Genomic DNA, 22,305 nt, shown 5'->3' on the forward strand with positions numbered 1-22,305 from the left:
TAGATTTATAACATTAAGCTAAGGGCATTTCAGTTCTATCACATTTACTTATTTCTTTCAAGTTTCAATTAATAAAAAAATAATTTTCAAATAAATTCTTAAAATTTTATGAGAATGAAATTTTTTTATGATAAGATAATGTTTGATTTTGTGCTTTATTCAAAAATAAAAATTTTCTAGATAAAATTATAAAAGTTATTTATATTACTATGGGTTTTCTCATCACATTTACTAGCACGCAATTCTAATATTTAAAAATATATTTCTATGACCTTTGATTCATATTCTTTTGACCTTTATCTAAAGGTCCTAAAAATATATTTAACAATTTATTTCTCAGGTTTGATTATACATGATTTATATACGATATTAATATATTTAGCTTGTAATTCTAATACAAAGCTCATCTAAGTAATATACATAGTAGGGTTAGGCCGGATATCCGGCTGATTTTTAACTCCAGATATCCTGTAATTTGCCGGATATAAAAGGTTGGCCAGATATCCGGCCGGAACCGGATAACCGGCATTAGAAATCAGCCGGATATTCGGCAACCGGCCAAAAAAAGATTCCGGCCCAACCCAAATACATAGATTTAGGTAATTTATGATATACAATATTAATAATACAATTTTTTAGTTTTTCAGTCAAAAATTGCCCAAATCTAAGTGTTATAGTTTTTCTAAAATATTTTTTGTATGCGATTCAGATTAACATTTAAAATTATTGCTAATAAAATATTAAAGACACTAATGTTATATTATGTTATATGATACTTAAATGCGAATGGATAAAAAAAAGTAAAGGAAAGACCCTACGTGATAAAAATATAATAAAAGGGTTAAAATTTGAATTTCACCAACACGAGATTCAAACCATTTAATAAATCCTACTAAAGTCTAATACTTTAAGATGCCTAACTAAAAAAATAAGGCTGACCTTACTTAACCTAACCTATCTCTTTTGTATTAAAGGATTGCAATCCCGTTTGGTTTCAACTCAATGTCAAACAATAAAAAATGAAATGTATCTGAATCACATACAAAACAAAACTTTAACATACTGAATATAATCCATATCTACTGGGGTTACATACAATTACATCCAGTGTTTGGGATTCTCATTCACAATTTAATATACCTTGGCAACTAAGTTAAAAAGTCAAGAAGTTGCCTTTAACAATTCTTAAAGGGGGGAGGAAGACGTTTTCCAGAGGAATATACAAATCTATGTTTATTTATTTATGCATTTGTAAGTTACTTCACCTCAATACTGTAGGTTCACTCTCTTTCCCGCTCTCCCTCCTCCAGGTCCTTGGGCTGTTCGTCCTTGTCAAGGAGGACGGGTCCCAGTGCGAGGATACTGACGGCACCCAGGGGAGCTGTGATTAGAATACTCAATACTGCCAACGTCAAGATTTGTTCACCAACCTAAAAATAATTTTTTTATTAAAAACTAAATCTATTAAAAATCTGTGATTAATCCTCAAATAATATATTTTCACAGTACAAAAAATTATAATTATCTAATTGTGTTTTACTCAATAAAAAAAAGCATCAATAAGATGCAATAAACGTTTTTAGGCCACAAAGAATTTTTTTTTCTCGTGCTTTTTAAAAGTTATGCCACGACTGTATACAAAGATGTAGAAAAGCCCGGGTTGAGGGATAGGACAATGGCCGATTAATTATTGTACATATTCAGCGATTAGACAGAAAATTACCCTTTCTGTAGATTACAATTAGTGGTTGAAACGCTCGGTCACTTAACTTAATAACCAAACCAATCAAAATCCAATATATGTCACTAAGTTGTTAAGTCAGCAAATAAGAAAACATTATACTACTTTGGGGACTAATGCAATAAAAAGCCAATTTCCCCCACGTCTTACGTCTTAAGATTCTCAACTGTGTATGGTAAAGAGTTAGACCTGTTTAGGGGTCCTGGCATTTTAACCTAAACTTTAACATCTTAATTTATGACACTGTTCAGGCCAGGGAGGGAGGGGACATTAGGATGTTTATCACATTAGTCCCCAAATATTTATAATAGCGTTTTTTTATTCATTGGCTTAAGAACTATGGGGAATTTTATTTAATTTTGACAAAATGGGTAATTTTGTGCATTATCAATGGGTATGAACATTATTTTATCGGCCATTGTCTTATCCCTTTAGATCCCTGATTTAGGTCGAGAATCGACCCAATCATCATCCCGGCAATTAATAAATGAGCTAGGTAAAAAAAATCAACTTACTGGAATATATTCTGTTAGGCCAAGCTTGATTGCATTGTCCAAAAAGATGGGACCTAAAAATAATTATTTAATAAAATATATATTTAGAGATATAATTAAATTAAAAATTATAGAATATTTTTTATACAAACGGAAAAGGAGTTTAGCCTATTAATCAAATTAATAAAATAGTATGTGTACTTAAAAAAAAATCTATCAATTATTTTTTTTCAAAATGTAAGTACCTACAAATAATAAATACAAAATTTATTTTTCTTAAGTCATTTAACATTCCTACATATAATCCTATTTTATAAAGTATTAAATTATTTTTTGTCGGAACTTAAAATCTAAAAATCCACTAAACTGATAGGGTTTACTATATCAGGTGAGCTTCAATGACACCCTGTTATGGTTTTAGGCTATTTTATATATTTAGATTTAAGGATGTTTCAAAGCTATTTTTCTAGCCCATAAATGCTATGTGCGTAACCACTAGTGATAATTAAATAAATTCATAAAAGTAAATTATGAAATATTTTACATAAAATAAAACATTTCTTTAGAATAGTAGGATATAGAAAGAATATTATATAAACTAATAACAATGTATATATTATTACTTGGATGTTACACCAGATTTACATGTTCTATAATAAAGTGAAACTAGCAGCTGGTTAAATAACCCATTTACCCCATCTCCCTTCTACTGGATAAACGAACTGACCACTAAATGATGTCCATATTAGCAAGCAAAATTGATGTTTTCTATACCCTGTCAATTGTCATTATATCCACATATATTGTTTATCCATTAAACTAACCTAACGCTGCTTGAACAGTGGCCTTTGGAAGCCAAGCAAATGCCATAAATATTTTCTCTTTTGTCGTCAAGTTACCACAGGTCACAGCAAAAAATGTTCCAACCATTCTAGAAAAATAATATTTTATAAAAAAAACAGATAGTTATTTTAAACACTATATTATGTAACGGGATAAGACAATGGCCAATAAATTGATATTTTTCCTCAATGATGATACACAATATTACCTCTTTTGTAGATTGCAATAGTTTCCAAAGTTATAAGGCCAAATAGAATACCTTATTTCACAGATTTAAAGACAGGGAGTAGTAATAGTTTTTAGAAATGTTCCTATAACTGTTAATTCTCGTATTCATTCGAAACAGATTGATATCCCATGGATTAGAACAGGTTCTCATCCATATGAAAAAACTATGTCTAGCATCGTATTACATCCAGTTTTAATCTTATAATTGTACATTTTATATTCGCGGAAAGCTGTTTATAATATGATGCGAGAAATAACTGTATAAATATTTTTTGTTGGTTAGGTAAAATTAATTCTTAGATTTGATATTAAATTAAATAATGATATTAAAGAATGTTTACATACCTTAGAACAAGAGCCAGCAGAAGAACAATGATACCATATCCAAGAGTGGCTCCATCTATTTTGTCAATCTAAAAATATTCAAATTATTGATAAATTATTTATTTTAAACAAATAATTCTATATTACTTAGTCTGAGGGGTGGGATAAGATTCATACCAATGGATGTAAAATATACATGGATATTATGACAAGGGAAAAATTGTCGTCAATTTAGGTTGCTATATCAGCTGTTCTTTATTGGCCAGTTCGATAATCCAGTTACCAGTTTGGGTAAAAGGGAGGATGGGGGGATCGGCACTTCAGCCCGCCAGAATTTTCATTTTTTTTTAGAGTACATGATAATCTGGTGTAAGATCCAAGTGACAATAAGTCCATTGTCATACCCCACCAAAATAAACCTTTTATTTACTTAGCATAAAGACATAATTTAAGAGGTAAAGGTTTCTCATTTAAAAAGTTATATTTTGTAAAAAATAAAAAAAAATTTATTGTAAACCTCTTACCTGAATTTCTGTACCAATGAGGGCAAAGATGACAGGCTCCAAAATAATCCACATCTTTCTGAAAGTCTTGCTCACTGGATTATGCTCTCCCCATCCCTCCTTGCGCCACCTCATGCCAGCAACAAATGCCATGATGATGGTTGCCAGGCCACCAGCTCCGTCATAATGGATAAGATGAGCACCAAACAGGGCAATGAGGCCGCCAGAGAACAGGATTAGGAACCTGAAGAAGGCCACATTCTTGTGTTGTCTATTAGGGATCCACTGAGCCAGAATGCCCCAGAAAATGCCAAACGCAAGACCAATGGCAACTTCAATAGGGCCGTGCAGGACCAACTTGGAGATTGGCGCGTTCTTCTGGAAAGTGATGCCGAGGAAAATACCGAAACCACTGATAGCTACAACGTCATCGGCTGAGCAGGCGGCGATAACCAGAGTTGGGATACCCTTGGCCACACCATAACCGCGGGATGACAGGTTCATCAAGCTGGGGATGATAACAGCTGGTGAGACGGCAGCCAAAACAAATCCCAACATGAATCCAACAGTCCATTCAAAGCCGAGGATAAGATTTGAGAAGATAGCCACGGCCGCAGCCTCTACGAAGCATGGCACAAAGGTGGCCCTGACCACCATACCGCTGAGGTTCCACAGGGCAACAGGATCCAGTTCCAGGCCGGCCATCAGCAGGATGACGGTCAGGCAGACTGAGCGCAGGGTGCGCGAGATCAGGGGGTCGAGATCGTGACCAATGTAGCGCTTCACACATGGGTCATAGGGTTCCGCTGGCTCGTCGCCATGGCCACTATCTTCTTCAATACCGACGCTACGCTTGGACAGGTGAGCTGTGGCGTTGGCCATGATGTGAGCCATGTGGCTGATGTTGTGGTTGGGTTCACCGTCAATACCAAATCCTGAAAAAAAGTTGAAAATCATTAGAAACTTAGAAAAGAAAGTTGTCTATGTCGATATGTTTTTTGCAATTTAACAATTAAAAGTGTTCTTTACACAACTTTAATTGTTTAAGTGTACATTTTACCTCGTAATATCTATTCAACTACCCCTTTAATTTCTAAATTACAGTGACCCCCAGTATTTTGGTGCCGTTATTTAGATTTCTTCAACATTTTACCAGGGAATTATGCTAAATATCAGATATATCTAAAAGCTACTACATCCCTAAATTTTTGTTTTGATGAGGCTGTAATCTAATTAGAGATCCCGTAAATTCAAGTAGTTGGAACATTTCTAAACATTCTAAAAAGCTAAAAAATATGATTAAATACAAAAATAAGAATTTGCCGGTGTATTTGAAGCCATATTTTTTTTTAGATACTTAGATACTGTACCATATTTTTTAGGGAATCTCTATGTTGGTCTCCATTGCTAAAAATGTTCCAAAATCTCACCATAAGTATGTTCGTCAAACTGCTCCTGATCAACCAGATCAAAATCGTTGATACTGTCTCCAAACTCAACAGATCTGTTACCAATACACTCGGCCCTGCCAAACTGTCCAAAGTTGTAGGGGACATTCTTGAGGCAGATACCAACCAACAACATACCAAGCAACGGGGGTAAACTGAAAGATAGCTTCAATTAGATGGATATTTTATTTCATATTCAGATTAAGAAAGGGGCGTTTTTGTTCAAAATGAGATAACATGGCTTTTTAACTTGGGAGGGTGTAAGTAATAGAGAGAGGGGACAAAGCAATGGGCTGTTTATTACACTAGTCCCCAAAGTTATATAATACCGATTTCTATTCGGTGGATCAACAACTTTGTCAACTGAATTTCGATTTGTTGGTTATTTAAATTGAGTAATCAAACGTTTCAACCACTTAGTTTAATCTTAAGAAGGGGTGATTTTGTGTTTCATAATTGGTGGTGTACATTAAATTATCGGCCATTGTCTTATCCCTTTAAATCCCTGGTGTAAGCAAATCCCCCCAAAATAGATATATTCCTCCCCTAGACCAAAAAAAGCTTCAGAATAGAACAATGTCGAGTATTTTTAACTACACAGACAGACATCCTGATACTTTTATTCATGGATTACTTTACTAGAATTGATTTTCTCACCTGAGATCAATGCCGACAATTCTGCCAATAAAAACTCCAATCAACTTAACAATGAGGCCGCCCAGCAGGGCCAAACAGATGAGCACCAGGAGGGCGAAGATTGTGCCGCCGGGCGCAGCAATCGGTCCCAGCACGGTCCTCGCCACCAGGAAGACGGCGATGACCGTGAGGGCGATGGTGAGAAATGTGGCGACATCGCCCGAGGGCGGGAAGAATTTTGTTGTAACACGGTTGGATTGTAACTTGTTGGTTACCTACAAAAAAATATTTACTTTTACAAGTAGCGCAGCTACAATAAAAGCTAGAAGTTACTTAGGCACTTAACTTTAATAAATGGTAGGACAAATAAGAATTATTTTCAATATATACAAAAATTAATAGCATTATATATTATTTACTAAGAACATTTCTAGTTATTGAATAGATCTGCAAATATGTATATATTAAAATAAATTACATGGAAAAATTAACCAGCATTAATTAAACAAGGATGACAACATCCATGAAAGCGAAACTCTGAAACGGTATGACAGACGAACATTAACTCTTGTAGAATGTCATAACTGAATAAACAAACTTAAATACATATAAGCTTTGACGTACATACCGACACTAATTTTAAGAAGCTTCGCTTTTTAAAATGAAATATTTATGTACCTTGCGATATGCTGGCTTAAATTTACCCGGCTTCTTTTCCGGCCCCGATTTCTGGCCGTCTTGGGGTAGGCTGACCCCGCCGTTCGTGTCGCCATTGGTCGTGACTGACGTTGTGGGGAGACCTCCGGGCGCGCCATTTGTGTTGGCCCTGGAAAAGAAAAAAAAATAATTAAAATTTTTAAGAAAATATTATCTTGAAACGCTAAAATTAATTATCAAGTTAATGTAGATTTCATGACTAGGCCATTAATAAAATTGCAAAACCTTGAATTAAGTTGTGTTAACAACTTCTGTCTGATTTTCAAGGATTTAAAAGGAAGAGTGGGGGGGGGGGGACGCCGAAAAGTCACTTTTGTAAATTAACACTAGGATTATACTTGGCAGTTGCTTTAATGAAAAATGATTAAAAAGATTGTTTTTGGCTATAATCACTGGGAAATGACGGTTGTTGCTTTAAATTTAAATATTGTTTAACATTAAAGCAACTGCTATGGAAATTCTCAGTGATATAACTCGAATAAATCGACAGACAGACAAACAGGACTTTGAAAGCTGCTTCGCTGCTATAGAAATATGTATAAAGGGTAAAATATAATAATGGAAAAATCCGTAAAAAAACAATAAAATATTTATTTTGATAGTGTCCAATTATTTTGAAATAAATACTGTGGAATAAATATTTAATAATAATCCTTCAAATAAACAAAAAAAAAAGTATGAAAGGTGGTTGAATAATTGATAACTCACAACAAACTATTAATAAAACGGGTTAATATGTATATAAATACTATGGCCTTGTTGTCTTATATGTCAAGGCTTTAATCTATTATAGCTATATCATATTTAAAAAGTAATTAAAACATGAAAATACAAACACAAGTTCAAATATGGGACCTTTAATAATAAAAATTTTAAAATCTAATAATAGTTATTTATCGCATTTTATTATAGACAGTTTTCCACGAATATTAAAAAATAAAGTTTCAAGATCAATACCAGTTTTGTTAGCTCCAAGGCCCCTCAGAGCTAAAAACAACTGGTATTAATTTATTACTTTTTATTTTAATTTCAAAGGAAAATTGTCTATAATACGATGTGGATATTATTCGGTTTTGAAGCTTCAATAAAAAATGTTTCATAATTAAGGAAAATACACGAAATGCCCGACAAATTAAGGGTTAATACTTAGAAAGAATTTATCAAATGCTTTGGTGAAGTCTAGGTGGTCAAAACTTATGCAGCTGAATCGACACTTTTAATTATGCGTAGCATCTCTACAATTATCTTAATCATTTGATCACTCTCTTTATATCTAAACTGAAAAACACATATATTGAAATTCATCATAAAATTCCCTAATTTTTATTCAATAAAATAAGGGATTTTTTATTTCATGGATTTTTTTTCTTTTTTTCTTTTAAAGTTGGTATGTTTTTCAACCTATTTTTTAAAAAATACATTATTCTAAGACATGAAGATATATTTCGATTTTAGCAATCATTTTCAATTCATTTTTTTTCTTGCAGCAGGTTAAAAACGATTAATCCCTTATCTGTTCATCCCATCCCCTCCATCCTACTAGATGAACGAATTGACTTCTAAATGGCAGAAGAAATAAGAACTTAAATATACGACAATTTTTCCCCTGTCATAATATCTGCGTATATTCTACATTCCTTACTAAATTATGTAATTTTATCCTTTGAATTTATTTAAAGTTTGATTAATATCTTTGAATACTATCGTTCTTGATTTATTCAACCGGGGCGGACGGAAAAAAAATATCAGACTGACGTCAATGCCAGCAAACTCTTTCAATCATTTTATCGGAAAATGTGCCCGATTTTTATTCATTTCAAATAACCTTTTAAATTGAATATTTTACTGCACATTAATTTTATTTTTAATTATAGGAAAAATGTACATATCAATTGTACTGTACAGATTAATATTATAGCAGTAAGGTTTCTTATCAGATTAAAATTTTTCAAGGTGTTTTTGGAAAGATTGGGACCATTTTCTTTTTGTTTCATGATAAATGCTTTTTGATAAATTCATAAGTGTTTGGTTAATAATAAAAAATATTTAATTAACATCATATAAGAATGAATTTTAAACTTGAATATAAAATATTGTTTACGATGAAGGACTTATTAGAATTAATAAAATTGCCAAACAAATCATAATCAAAAATCCTTAGCCACTAGGGAGGGAAGGGAAATTGGACCAAAAATGCACTGGTGTCCAAAGTTTAGTAACAATGTAACCAAATACATACTATTTTAAAACTTCAATACCTTTGATCTACATATGTGGTTAATTTTGTTTATCATCATGGAGATTCGAGAATGTATTTTGATACTATCCATTTTATTGTTGCTTAAGCAGATATGTAAAAAATGCTAATTTGATGTGTGGAAAATCCTCCATTTGTAAGTCGGGCATTTTTGCGGACATGATTGACCATTTTTGCATTTGCAAGAAAGCTCTGCAATGTACTTCGAGTGTACTTTAAATTTCAAAGATTTTTGCACATATATTCCATTATTAACATGACCACGCTTTCATTTAATTTTTTTTAGTAGTAAGAATTCATATTATAAAACAGGGAGGAAGGGGATATTGGACTGTAAATTACACTGGTACCCAGAGTTTGAAGGCTTTCTTTTTTGCTGGTTGAAAAACAATGGGTACTTATATAAAATTCTTTTTGGTTGGTTAAAACATTAATTTTCTCTACTAAAAAGGTAATATTGTATATTATCAGTGGGGGTTATTGTTTTTTTATCTTATCTTTTAAGATTTCAGGGATATAATATTTACCTATAACTTGTATAAAAACATAAAATGATCATTTTTTATAGAAATAATTGAAGCATGCTCAAAAGAGAAAATATTCTTTTAATGGATGTTTTTTTGATCTAATGCAACATGTTAGCCTAACGGTCAAATATGCTGCTCAATACATTGAAATCGTGTGCCAACATGTGCCATAAGAAACTATATCAGGTCAAATGTGCAGATAAAAATGTGCCAACACCAAATATGCAGGAATCTAAAGGGATAAGACAATGGTCGATAAATTGATGTACATCCCCAAAGATAACACTCAAAATTTTCCCTTCCGTAGATTAATATTAGTTATTAAAACGATTGAACACTCAACTTAATAAACCAATCAATTAAAATTTAGTAAAAGTCTCCAAAGTTGTTAAGCCAACGAATAAGAAAATGTTAATGTAAAACTTTGGGGACCGGTGTAATAAACAGCCCATTGTCCATCTTTCTCTGGCAAATATGTTATTTTTATTTCAGCATAAACATGTGTAACAAAGGCAAATAACATTGTGGCCAGCCACACATTTTTAGGCATGCAGAATTCTTAGTTTTTATACATATGGATACAACAATCATTTGCACGAGTGGATCATAGTGTATTTGAAAATCATGTACTATTACTTTTGAAAGATTAGGTTATAGGTTACTTCATCTGAAATACAATTAAACAATTATTCAAATTAAGTATATTTAAAAGAACCCCAGTTAGATAATTTGTATACAAAACCAGTACAAAGAACATGTTTATCAACTCTCCCAGTACACAGTATTCCAATGATGCACCTAACTGTAAAATAGGCCATTTAGTATACATCCAGGTATTTAAACCCACACATCCCTTTTGAGTGTGCTTAATTTATATCCAAGAGGGGGGGGGGGGGTGGCGTATTTTGGGCTGTTTATTACTCAAGTCCCTAAAGTTTTTAATAACGTTTTCTTATTTGTTGACTTGTCAACTTTGGAGACTTGAAGCGAATTTTTATTTGTTGAATTATTAAGTTGAGTGTCTAAACATTTCAACCTATAATATTAATCTACAGAAGAGGAAATTATGGGCATCATAATAGGGGATGTATATCAATTTATCAGCCATCTATAATACAAAGTAGAACGATGTCTGTCTGTCCGTCTGTCCGTCTGACCGTCTGTCCGTCCGTCTGTCTGTCTGTCCCTTAAGATCTCGGTAACCACTGAACCGATCGGATTCTACTCTTCAGGGTATCTACCTATTGGTCCTGTGGTGGTTTTAAGCTATTTTCTCGGGGGGTGGGACACCCCCAACCCCCCCAAAAACCAAAAAATCCCCCCCCATTTTTTTTTTTTTTTTTTTTTTTTTTTTTGAAGGAGTTTCCATGGTCCTTTATGGTCTCTCGCAATAATTTTTTTTATCACCTCTTGGGCAAAGCCCCTAGAGGCTAGGGGCGAAGCCGCTAGTTGTCTTATAAATTAGATTCCTGATAAATCCAGGTATGTGAACTCACACATCCCTGTTTCAGTGTGCTTCATTTATATCACACACACACACACACACATACAAATTAGCAGGGCTTAAGTTTTCATTGAAGATTAGGACAGGGCATTTCTAGCTACTGCTATCTCCTGGACATTTCACCCAGTGCAAAAATTAATCTGCTGCTAACCTGGCAACAAATATATTAGTTCTCAAGCATAAAAACATGTTGTGCAAGAATGGATAATAAATAAGTGGATAGTGTGATTCATTCTCGCATACCCTGATAAAATGTTTCTCAAAGCTGGCTAAAATAACGATAACCCCCCCATCACCTCATCATTGAGAAACGTATTGAACAGTATCTGAGAAAGTCATATTAGCAACCTAAATTGATAAAAAAATAATCCCTGTCAAAATATTCAAGTTTTCTAAATCCATTTTTGCAAGACTCTTAACAAAAAACAAAAGAAAGGAAATTATGATTTTTTTCTTCATGACAAACAAAGTAATATAGGTGACAAAAATGCTTCGGACGCTTTTTTTAATATTTAGGTGAACTAATTTCCTAAGCTCAAATTTTCTTAATTTTTCAAGGTCAAAAGTGAAATTAAAATATTGTTTATAATCTTTATTTAAGCAAAAAAGTTGAGGTTTTTAAAAAATAGTTTATTTAGTAAAAAATAAAAATCTAATTAATAAATATTTGTAGAAATGATACCTAATGTTATAAAACTTAATCTTTAGAGTTACCACAAAGAGTTTTGTGATATTTTAGTTTCTTTTTAGTTTAAAGAAATAGATGGATTTATATTTTGTCCAGAGTGGCAGGGATCTAAAGAGATAGGACAATGGTCAATAAATTGATGTACATACCAAATGATTATGCACAAAATTATTCAATATATAAATTACAATTAGTTATTGAATCGTTTGGACACTTAACTTGATGAACCAACTAGTTAAAATTCAATAAAAGTTGAGCCAACAAATAAGAAAACTTTGGGGACTAGTGTAATAAACAGCCCAATATCTTCTCCCTCCCTGCCAGAGTCGTCTGTCTAGGCATTTCTTAATAAATGTGCACAAAACTTAAGTAATTCTTTGAACAAAAGTCTATTGGATTAAATATTTAGTTCAATTCTACAAAAATATTAAGTTTCAAGATATATAATAGTTATTAATCGCATCGTGTAATAGAAGGCTTTCCGCGGATATTAAAAAAATTTAAATTAGTTTTGTTAGACTAAAGCCGAAGGCTCTAGCTTACAAAACCGGTAATAATTTTATGATTTTTATTGTAATATTCGTGGAAAATTGTCTCTAATACGATGTTGTACACGATTTTTCAGTATGGCAGAGACCCGGTTGTAATCCAGCTGCTATAAATAGTTTTGAAGCATTACTGGAAAGTGATAAATTTAACAATTTATGTATCTAATAAAAGTTAAACTAAAATGCAACTTGAAAATCTAAGTTGTTAAAAAAGTAAATTTAAAATGTAGAAAGTTTAACCAAATAAAAACTTGGCCGGTTTGTTTTTGTGTCCAAGTGTTAAGGCCCACTAGGTTGTTCACACAAAACAAAAAAAAGATTTTTAAAAATTAGAATACAGGCAGGGGTCTAAAGGGATAAGACATTGGTCGATAAATTGATGTACATTCCCAATGATGATCCACAAAGTTATCCCATCTTTAGAATAGTGGTTGAAACGTTTGGACACTCAGTATTAAACAAACCGATTAAGATTCAAAAAATGTTTTAAGTTAACTAATAAGAAAACGCTATTATAAAACTTTGGGGACTAGTGAAATAAAGAGCCCAATGTCCCCTCTTTCCTGGCCTATTGTGCTCACATACAACTCCTAGAAATGCTATGATGGACGTACGGACTTGCCTTACTTATAAAATATCTAGGCTACAAAATATGAAAATTATCAGAAATGTATGGACATATGACAATGGCTGGGCTGAACACTGCTGCAATCAAAAACAAAAACAAAAAATGTCAACAAATAAAAACTTTTTAGTTACATCATTGATTTCTTGAGTAAACAAAATATTATCAACATTTTAAAACTTAAATTTTGTTAATTTATTAACTGAAGATAGTTTTATGTAAATATAATATTATAAAAAAACTTAGTATATGTTAATGATCTTAATCCATCTACTTAAGATGAAAGAGATAGAATATCAAAAAGAATAGTTATTTATACCATCGTATTACAAACAGCTTTCCGCGGATATAAAATGCTAAATTGTAAGATGAAAACCAGTTTTGTTATCCACGATATGCCGAAGGCACGGGCCAGCAAAACTGGTTTTCATCTTAGAATTTTACATTTTTATTTTATATCCGCGGAAAGCTGGATATAATACCATACGATACATGATTTTTCAGTAAGGCTTTGAGCCGGTTCTAATCCAGCGGATATTAATCGGTTTCGAAGCCATACTGGAAAACATATTAGCATAAATAACTGGCAGGTAGTAATATAAAAACATTCAGAAAAACTTTTCATATTCAAAGTTATGAAAGTATATTATAAAGCAGCACTCTTAATATTTTGTTAGAAAAAGCGGGTTGTTTGTGACATTAAAGGTTAATTCAGGTATCTTGAAGGGATAAGACAATAGTCGATAAATTCATACACATCCCAAAAAAATGGGTTGAAAAGTTTGGACACTACTAGTTTGGAAACAGTTAATCAAATTTAATAATAGTACCCAAAGTTTTTAAAATAAAGATTATTGAAAATGTTGGGTACCGGTGTAATTTACAGTCCAATGTCCACTCCCTTCATGGGTTAATTCGAAAACCATTTTTTTTTGGGGGGGGGGGGGTGTAATAAACCTTTAATGTCAATTGAATAGAAAAATGCGGGAGTAATGAAAAAAAAAACACATGAGACAAACCTACTCGAGAGCTAGAGTCGAGTAATGGATCAAAACAATTGGCAAATGCACTGGCTCGCCTTATTTCCGCAAGAATAGCTTTGCATCCCTGGATGTTCCAATGATGGTGGTCATGGAGCAAAGACATGATGGCGGAGGCCATAATATTCAAATGTCGTCTTTGTTAACTCAAATGCCGCCGCCTTCCTTGTCTTTGTGGGCTAATTGAGAGTTGATTTTTTGGAATACTTAAAGAAACCTTGGATTAAATTTGAATTTAATATCTCTTTGAAATTTTAAGTTTAATAAATTGCAACTATACTCAAGTATAACCTTAATCCTATGGTAAAAAGCAAAAAAATACCAATAGATATAGAATACATGGACATTGTGAAATATTCTCGTATACCCTAATAAAACCCCCATAAAGGCCTCTGACCATGGAGGATTGTAATGACTATATATGTGGTCTATATTAGCAACCTAAATTTATGACAGAAATTCTCTTCTTACAATATTCATTTATTTTATATCCAATAATATAACACACAGGTCCATTCAGACTAATTTTCAATAAATTATAGAAAATGTTATTCTATACCATCAACAAGTCAATAAATAAATACTCAATAATATTGTTATCCTGTAAGAGACGAAGAAAAAGAATGGATATTCATAGCATCGTATTATAGACAGCTTTCCGCGGATATCAAAGTAAAACAAATATAAAATTAAAACCCAAAAAGGCCTAAGGTACGGGTTATCAAAACTGGTATTAATTCTATGATTTTTATCGTAATATTCGTGGAAAATTGTTTGTAATACGATGCTAAACATTATTTTTTTCAGTAAGAATGAAATCTGTTCTAATCCAGCGGATATTAATCAGTTTCGAAGCCTTGATGTAAAAAAAAAATACTAATATTTATTTGTGTCAATATGCACAAAAAACCTCTCATTAAGACTTATTAATTTTTCTTAGAGCTGTACAAATAGAAAGGAACTAGTGTAAAGAAATACTTATGTAATAAGGATGACAACATCAATAAGTACCCAGCAAAGAAACAGTTAAAGAAAAAAATATTAATGTAGTTAAATATTCTGGTTGCTCATTCATACAGGAAATTTTCACCAAAAAAATTATATATCTAAGTTAAATACCAGATAAGATAAAAAATTCCCACATAGCATTACGAATGGACAGACAAAGTGAAATATAGAGTAGCTTCCCTACTAAAACTTTGATGTTAAGTAACTATAATAGGGTCACGTTTAAAAACTTTCAGCCAAATAAGTATTTTTTAATCTGAAAGCTAATTAAAATCTCTCTTGTTCTCGGCCAGGCCTCCAAATTTTTGTCTATTTATTTTAAGCTCAACAATTGTTTTACTTTCAATTAAAAAAATTCTATTTAATTCTATAAAAAAAAAACACTTAAAAGTCATTATTATGTTTTATAAAGAAAAGTTAAACTGATTTTCAATGAAGTTGAAAACTTACAAACAATTTGAAATATTTGTGTTTTAAACCCAACAAAAGTACAAAAAGCACCCTCAATTTCTTATGATCCCCTCCCCTTCCCTTTTCAACATGTATAGTTTAGTTGACCGCTGAGCTCAGCTGTAACACAAGACTGGTCCTGTATGCTATTTCTATATAAGGGACAATTGTTTTGCCAGAACTTGCCTTATCCTTGAACAAGGACAAGTATGTCCATAAGTAACGCATGACTAACAAACTTAATGCACAATTTAATAAATGTGAGATTAAAAGGATGACTAATAAATTGACAAAAAGGCTGAATTTGACAGCTAAAACTTCTAATTTCCAGTATGGCTTCGAAACATATTAATATCTGCTGGATTAGAACCGATTCTAGAGCCATACTGAAAAATCATGTTTAGCATAATATATCAACTGATTTTTCATCGCCCACTTAGCGCTAACAAAACTGGTTTTAATCTTATACTTTTAATTCAAGATAATCGGATGGACTAATAGACATACTAACAGATCGTAATTATAGAGTAGCTGCGCAACTTCAAGGGTACAATAGTTTTGCTAGCATTTGCCTTAAACCTTGAGGAATGAAGCAATGCCTTGACAATGACATACCTGTCATTCTTCAGACATTGCAAACAAATTTTAGCCTTCATACACTGAATATGCAACATTAACTTTTTTACTTAGTCTCTTCTTTGCATTATTTTGACATAAAAATAATTATTTATCTAGCAAAGACACTTAAAAAAGATTTAATTTCCCCCCTTCCATTTTCTTGTTTAAGAACGTTTTGCATAAAATTACGCCTTTGATAAAATATCATTTCAATAATAAAATGAATTTCAATTTAACTGATTTTGGTAATAATTTCAGTATTTTGTAAGTATTTTGGATCATGGAAAGAAAACGAAGTAGCGGTTTTAGTCGTATTTTCACAGTAGCTTTTAATATGTTAGATTGGGTAAATGTTTGATTGCCCAGCAGGGTATGGAAATTGGCACCGCGGCGTTAGAGTCCCCCGCAGGGGCTAGAAATAGGAGAAAAGCCACTGTGAAAATACGTCGAAACCTACTACTTCGTTTTCTTTCCATGATCCAGTATTTTTAATAAAACTAATCTATGACTATATGAAATGTATTAAAAGTTTAATCCAAAGTAAACCTTGATTAAAAATCTACTAAAACAGCCTAATTTCTAAGGCTATTCTAATTTTCTATTTCTCCTTTGTCGTGTGTCCTGCACTGTGAGACTATTCTATAGTTGTAGTAATATCACTGTGTGCCAATTATTAGAATTTCACTAGAATTTATTAAAAGCTATAAACTAGAAGTTAACTATCGATCCACGACAACTAACGCTCTGAGTTCCAAAATGACTTTGTGTAACTTTTTCTCTCCTTTCTCTGTTGTAAAGTTCATATTTTCATTTAACTATCAGAAAAATAATAATCTTTGTTCATTAAGTCGCAGGTTTAAGAATGATTGTTGTATAGAAAAAGACTTAAAATAGAATGAGATAGTCATCTTTTGCATGTTATAAGAAAGGTTGTGTGCTAGCGTTTTGTCAAATGTGCTTATAAAGTCAAACTGTGCTTAATTATGAAATCAAGCACAGTTTGACTTAATATGTGCATTTGTATAAATGCTAACTCACAACGTTATGGAAAATAAGATAAAATTATCTATGATAAGGCAAGAGGTGTTTTTTTTATCTTAAGAAAAACAAACTGGCCTTAATCTTTTTAGGTAGGGCAATGTCTTATGTGACATTTTCTTATTCATTTTTAAGTTTTGATTGGTTGGTTCATTTAATTGTAATCTACAGGAAAATATTTCTGTGTTTCATCATTTTGTATGTTCATCAATTTATCGGCCATTGTCTTATCCCATTAGATCCTTGTTATAAACCTGAAAATTCCCTCCCAAAAGCAAAGAATACGTATTTTTCTATTTGTAAACTTGTATAAAATCAAAGTGTTTTATTTTCTTTGCATCCGTGTTAGATTTCCAGTTTTCAGAAAAAAATATCAAATAAAAAAATGAAGAAAAGTTTTCAAGGATTTTTTATAATGGATAATCAAACTTTTTCTTACTTAATCCTATATATCTTTAAACGCAAAAAAAACTAACTTCTGCAAGTAAAAAGTTAACTTTTCCATTTTATACTTAATGGGTTGGATTTCTGTACTTTTAAACTTAAAATATAGGACTAATATAGTAGCAGCTAGGCTGTAGAAGGGGAACTCTCGCCCCTTCCCCCACACTATATAATAAAATAGTTTAATCATTTCAAAAACCATCATATTTTATAAATAGGACCTCAAAAATTGTGCTTTTCTAGGTAGCATTATGTTTGTTAAGACGTGTTTATTAAAACTTAAGGCCATTTCTGAAGAAACATTGAAATTAAAGTAAAAATAGAAAAAAATAATAAAAGGAAAAGGAGAAAAAATTAAAAACCTTTAACTTAATGAACAAAAGACCTAAGACATTCACAGAAATTTCACATAAGAAATTTGTAGCTTTGATTATATCCTTCAATAATGATAGCTTGGGACAAACTAAAAACTTTAAATAACCTCAGCGAGATTTAAAAAAAAACCTGGAGGCTAAAACATATGTATGTATGTATAAGAAGCTTCACATGTACCTTATGTTTTTATACTCGCGCGAAGCAGCTACAATTTTGAATCGCAAAAATAGCAATTTTCCAATTTTCCATAGAATTTGCATCTAAGTTTCTATAATGGGAGTTAAACTTCTCCAAGAAAAACAGCTCAAAACCTACCCCAAACAACAAACTTTGCTGTCCTAGAAATTTTAAGTAACATATAAGTAAATTTCAAAATGTTATAAGGAAATGTTTCAACAAGTATTAATTTCAATAAAATAAAACTTTTAATAAGTAACGCTACTCAACAATACATCTGTCCGTCCGACTTCTCTAAAGCTATTAAATAATATTTGTGACCTTTCCTGTTTGAATGTTGCCTATATATATGTGTACACTGGATGTTTAGAATAGGCTAGATTTTAACAGCTAATACTGCACAAAACGCTAAACTATCACTTCCACAAAAAAAACTATAATTGCAATAAACCATGGATCTAAAGTGATGAGACAATGGCTGATAAATTGATGTACATCCCCAATGATGATACACAAAACTAAAAAAAATGATTGAAAGTTTGAACACAAACTTAATAAAGCAACCAATAAAAATTTACCAAAGTCCCCAAAGTTGTTAAGCAAACAAATAAGAAAACGTTATTATAAAACTTTGGGGACTAGTGTAAAAAACAACCTATTGTTTCCTCGCTTTGCTCTATTGTGCTTGTTACAAAATGTAACATGCAATTAAGATATTTTTGTGTTAGTGAAAGAACACTGCTTAAAACACATAAGAAAGCATAGGCCTTAAATTCAAGGGGAAGGACAAATGTTAGCAAAATTAATATCTAAATATTCAATAATGTAACTACTCTATAATTATCATATCTCCATAAAAGTTGTTAACAAAGTGAGATAAGGTTTTTAAATCATTCTCATTTTCTGTGCAAAAATAGATAATGATTATTTATCGAATAGTATCATAGAACTGCTTTCCGCGGATATAAAATGTACAATTATAACAACTTAACTGGATTGAAATTTTTTTCAGTATCACACTCTTGGCGACCCCAGAGGGTCCCGGCAAACCTTACTAGGTCCTCCAGGTATAAAGCAAACATATTTTACGACCTTATCAAAGCATTTAAGGTTGATAAAATATTAAATTAAAAAATTATAATATTCAAGTAAAAATATTTTTCTAATTTTGATACCCAGCCGTGTTTAGAACAAGCTCTATAGTGCGTTCTCTATTTTAATTTTTTTTTAAAGTAAATATTATTCAGCTTAACTGGAGGCTATGTCAGATATTCAAAGTATTTATCTCTAAGGATGTGAGGAATTGAGAATATTTTTTAAACCAAAGCTTTTATATAATTAGGGTCTGTGTTCGTCCGTCCGTAACAACTCTTTTCGTTAATTTAAACATGTTAGATTTGTCCTATCGATTTAGAAAGCGTCATAACTATAATCGTTACCAGAATTTCCGTACGTCCATTTTAAGCAAGTTGATTTTTAACAAATTTTTATGTGATAAAATTATCTGATATATCTGATTTTTGAAATACTGATTCCTAGGACAACAAAGTATTTCATCAGTTTTCACACAAATTTACTTACAGTTCTGTTTCAACTTATATACATTTGTATTTTGATTATTTAGTTCTGATACTCTAAAAGTGTTAATGTTAGTTTGTCCTACCGTTTCAGAGCTCCGCTTTTATGGATGTTGTCATCCTTGTTTATGTACAAAGTTAAGATAAACAATGTAAAAACGTGCTAGGTTTACTCATGTGTTTATGCTATAGATGTTCTAAGAAATTATGACTTAAATAACCATTTATCCTGTTATACAAAGTAGTAAGGTTTTTTTGTCTCTACAGAAGAATCTCGCTTACCGCTGAAGCGATGTGGTTCTCCTATACAGTGTTGCTTCTTATGGGCCCAAGAAAGGTTTTTAACTATTTGGGGAAGGATATCTCCACGTTCCAACTCTTTTTAAAACTCCAAACTGGTAGAGGGGGGGAAGGCGATTTTTCTCCCTCCCACCTTAAGTTCCCCTAGAGGCGTCTATGGCGTAGCCGTTAGTAACTTATATACTATACAGGGTCTATTTTTTGAGACAACTAATTTCCACAAAAATATGATTTATATAGAATTTTTTTTGAAAGTTACTGAAAAAACTAAAATAATGAATTATTTAAAAGATAAGCTGCTATAAAGTACAAATATTATATTATAAGGAAGAGTTATTTATATGAGAAAGATATAAATAAAGAAATTGTATATTACTTAGAAGCCTAACAAAGATCGCTAGGATAAAAGTTATTTTAGATTATCTTAGGAAAAAATATTCTAGTATTAACTGCTTTTACGCTATAGTCGACAAGGTTCTAAGGACACTTTAGATTAACTAATGGTAGGCCAGTTGACCCTTAACTGTAAATTTTAGTTTTAAAACGTATCGGTTCAGAGGTGGATTCTTAAAAAAAATTGCCCCACTTTTCGGTTAGTGGGGAAAAATTGTTTTCAAGAAAAATCCTCCAAAATCACATTAAAAAAAAATCTACAAAAATTAAATAAAATCATAGATGGTTTATTAACATAAGATTTTATTTAATTTTTGTAGATTTTTAATGTGATTTTGGGGGATTTTTCTCGAGAACAATTTTGCCCCACTAACCGATTAGTGGGGCAATTTTTTTTTAAGAATCCACCTCAGGTTTCAGCGGCTTCAGAGATACTTCGATACACACAAACAAACATCCTTTACACAACGACAAAGGGGAAAGTAGGTTGAGGGTAAAATCCGTAAAGGTGTGTGTTTTAAGGCTTAAAAATAGTAGTAGAACGATTATATTACCTAAATATTTGCATTTCTTATTGAAAAGAACCATAGACAAAATAAAAAAAAATTACATAATTTTTTGGATATCATATCCCTTTCACAATTGAAGATTAGATATCATGTTTATATAAAAGATTCTTAGAATATAAAAGGTTACAGGAAACGTAAAAAGCATTTCAAAGAAATACATTTCGTCAAGACAGGGTGAAATTAAAAACTATGCCGCCTAGAGGCCTCTAGGGGCACTTCAGGATGGTGGAGTTGAATTCCATATACCAATTTTTTATTTGAATTTAAAAAGAAAACCTGAAAAAAAACCCGAGGGATAATTTTTTTCTAAGGGCCTCCCTTTTGGGTTGGTGGTACCCTCCCAAAATAGTTAACTTGCAAGGACTTATGAGAAGCTACCCTGTAAAGGAGAACATGATCGGTTCAGCGGTTAGCGAGATACTTTAGTACAAAATAAGGATAAAAATAGTCTAATCTTATAAATTGCATAATTAATTAAGAGTAGCTTCAAGCATAAACTGGTTGAATAAAAATTTAAAGGTGAAATTAATGCATTAAAATATTTCGTCCGCAATTTTAAGTTTCTATAAAACCGTAAAAAAGAAATAAGAGCTTTAAAACAGAAATAGACAGACTTAAACATTGAATACTTATTAGGTAATTTTTTAAAAGTATTACATATAAGCCGAACTGTAAAGAAAAAGTTTTTTTTTCAGTTTAACCACTTCAAATTCATTTATGCTTCGCTACAAAATTTTAGAATCAGCTTTTTCGTGGGAAGTTTGGAGTTCTTTAATTGTTTTGGTATTGATAAAAACTAGTTTTATATCTTTAGTTTGTTGACTTTGCATTCAAACCCTCCCACTAAGATATATTCAAATTAAATCAAAACTCTTAAATATTTGTTATTTATAGGGTTGTATCTAATCGAGGAGTAAGACAAAAAGGGTAAACAAAAAGAAAATACTTATTTAGGGTGTGGAAGGGGTCAAAATCTATATAAAATGTACAGTGTGTGTATTTATGAGAACTTTTTTGAAAGCAATTTTACCCCACTTATAGTTATCAGAATTTAATGGCTTATTTTCTTGTTTTTTAATAAATAGAACAACGAAAAAATATTTCAGTTTTATTTAAAAAGTACAGTAAAATCTAAAATTCAAAACTTAGGTGTCAACATCTAGAAATGGTTTTAGAGCATTTTTCTTAAGATTAAATTTTACACCCTTTGCAAGACTGACTGCAAAATGCTTC

The 22,305-nt window shown here is 31.5% G+C and overlaps 1 protein-coding gene across 23 annotated transcripts in view; it reads right to left on the reverse strand.

Moving 5' to 3' along the window:
• Nucleotides 1–162: 162 nt before the first annotated feature.
• Nucleotides 163–22,305, reverse strand: part of LOC145321634 (sodium/hydrogen exchanger 9B1-like) — a 70,845-nt gene continuing 48,702 nt past the window's right edge. For 4 of the 23 annotated variants that reach the window (XM_080163120.1, XM_080163097.1, XM_080163118.1 and 1 more), the window contains 9 exons: nucleotides 6,896–7,043; nucleotides 6,239–6,492; nucleotides 5,564–5,736; nucleotides 4,155–5,068; nucleotides 3,652–3,719; nucleotides 3,060–3,166; nucleotides 2,257–2,309; nucleotides 1,044–1,430; nucleotides 163–682 (listed from right to left, as the gene is read on the reverse strand). In XM_080163120.1, coding sequence (XP_080019246.1) covers nucleotides 1,281–1,430; nucleotides 2,257–2,309; nucleotides 3,060–3,166; nucleotides 3,652–3,719; nucleotides 4,155–5,068; nucleotides 5,564–5,736; nucleotides 6,239–6,492; nucleotides 6,896–7,043 — 1,867 coding nt within the window. In that variant the 3' untranslated portion in view covers nucleotides 163–682; nucleotides 1,044–1,280. Of the gene's footprint in view, nucleotides 683–1,043; nucleotides 1,431–2,256; nucleotides 2,310–3,059; nucleotides 3,167–3,651; nucleotides 3,720–4,154; nucleotides 5,069–5,563; nucleotides 5,737–6,238; nucleotides 6,493–6,895; nucleotides 7,044–14,161; nucleotides 14,330–16,745; nucleotides 17,015–18,066; nucleotides 18,188–22,305 lie in introns of those variants that run through there. The other 19 variants (XM_080163119.1, XM_080163113.1, XM_080163111.1 and 16 more) reach the window with 19 other exon arrangements.

The sequence above is a fragment of the Acartia tonsa genome, chromosome 6, assembly GCF_053477335.1.
Source record: "Acartia tonsa isolate MP-2025a chromosome 6, ASM5347733v1, whole genome shotgun sequence".
Taxonomy (NCBI): domain Eukaryota; kingdom Metazoa; phylum Arthropoda; class Copepoda; order Calanoida; family Acartiidae; genus Acartia; species Acartia tonsa.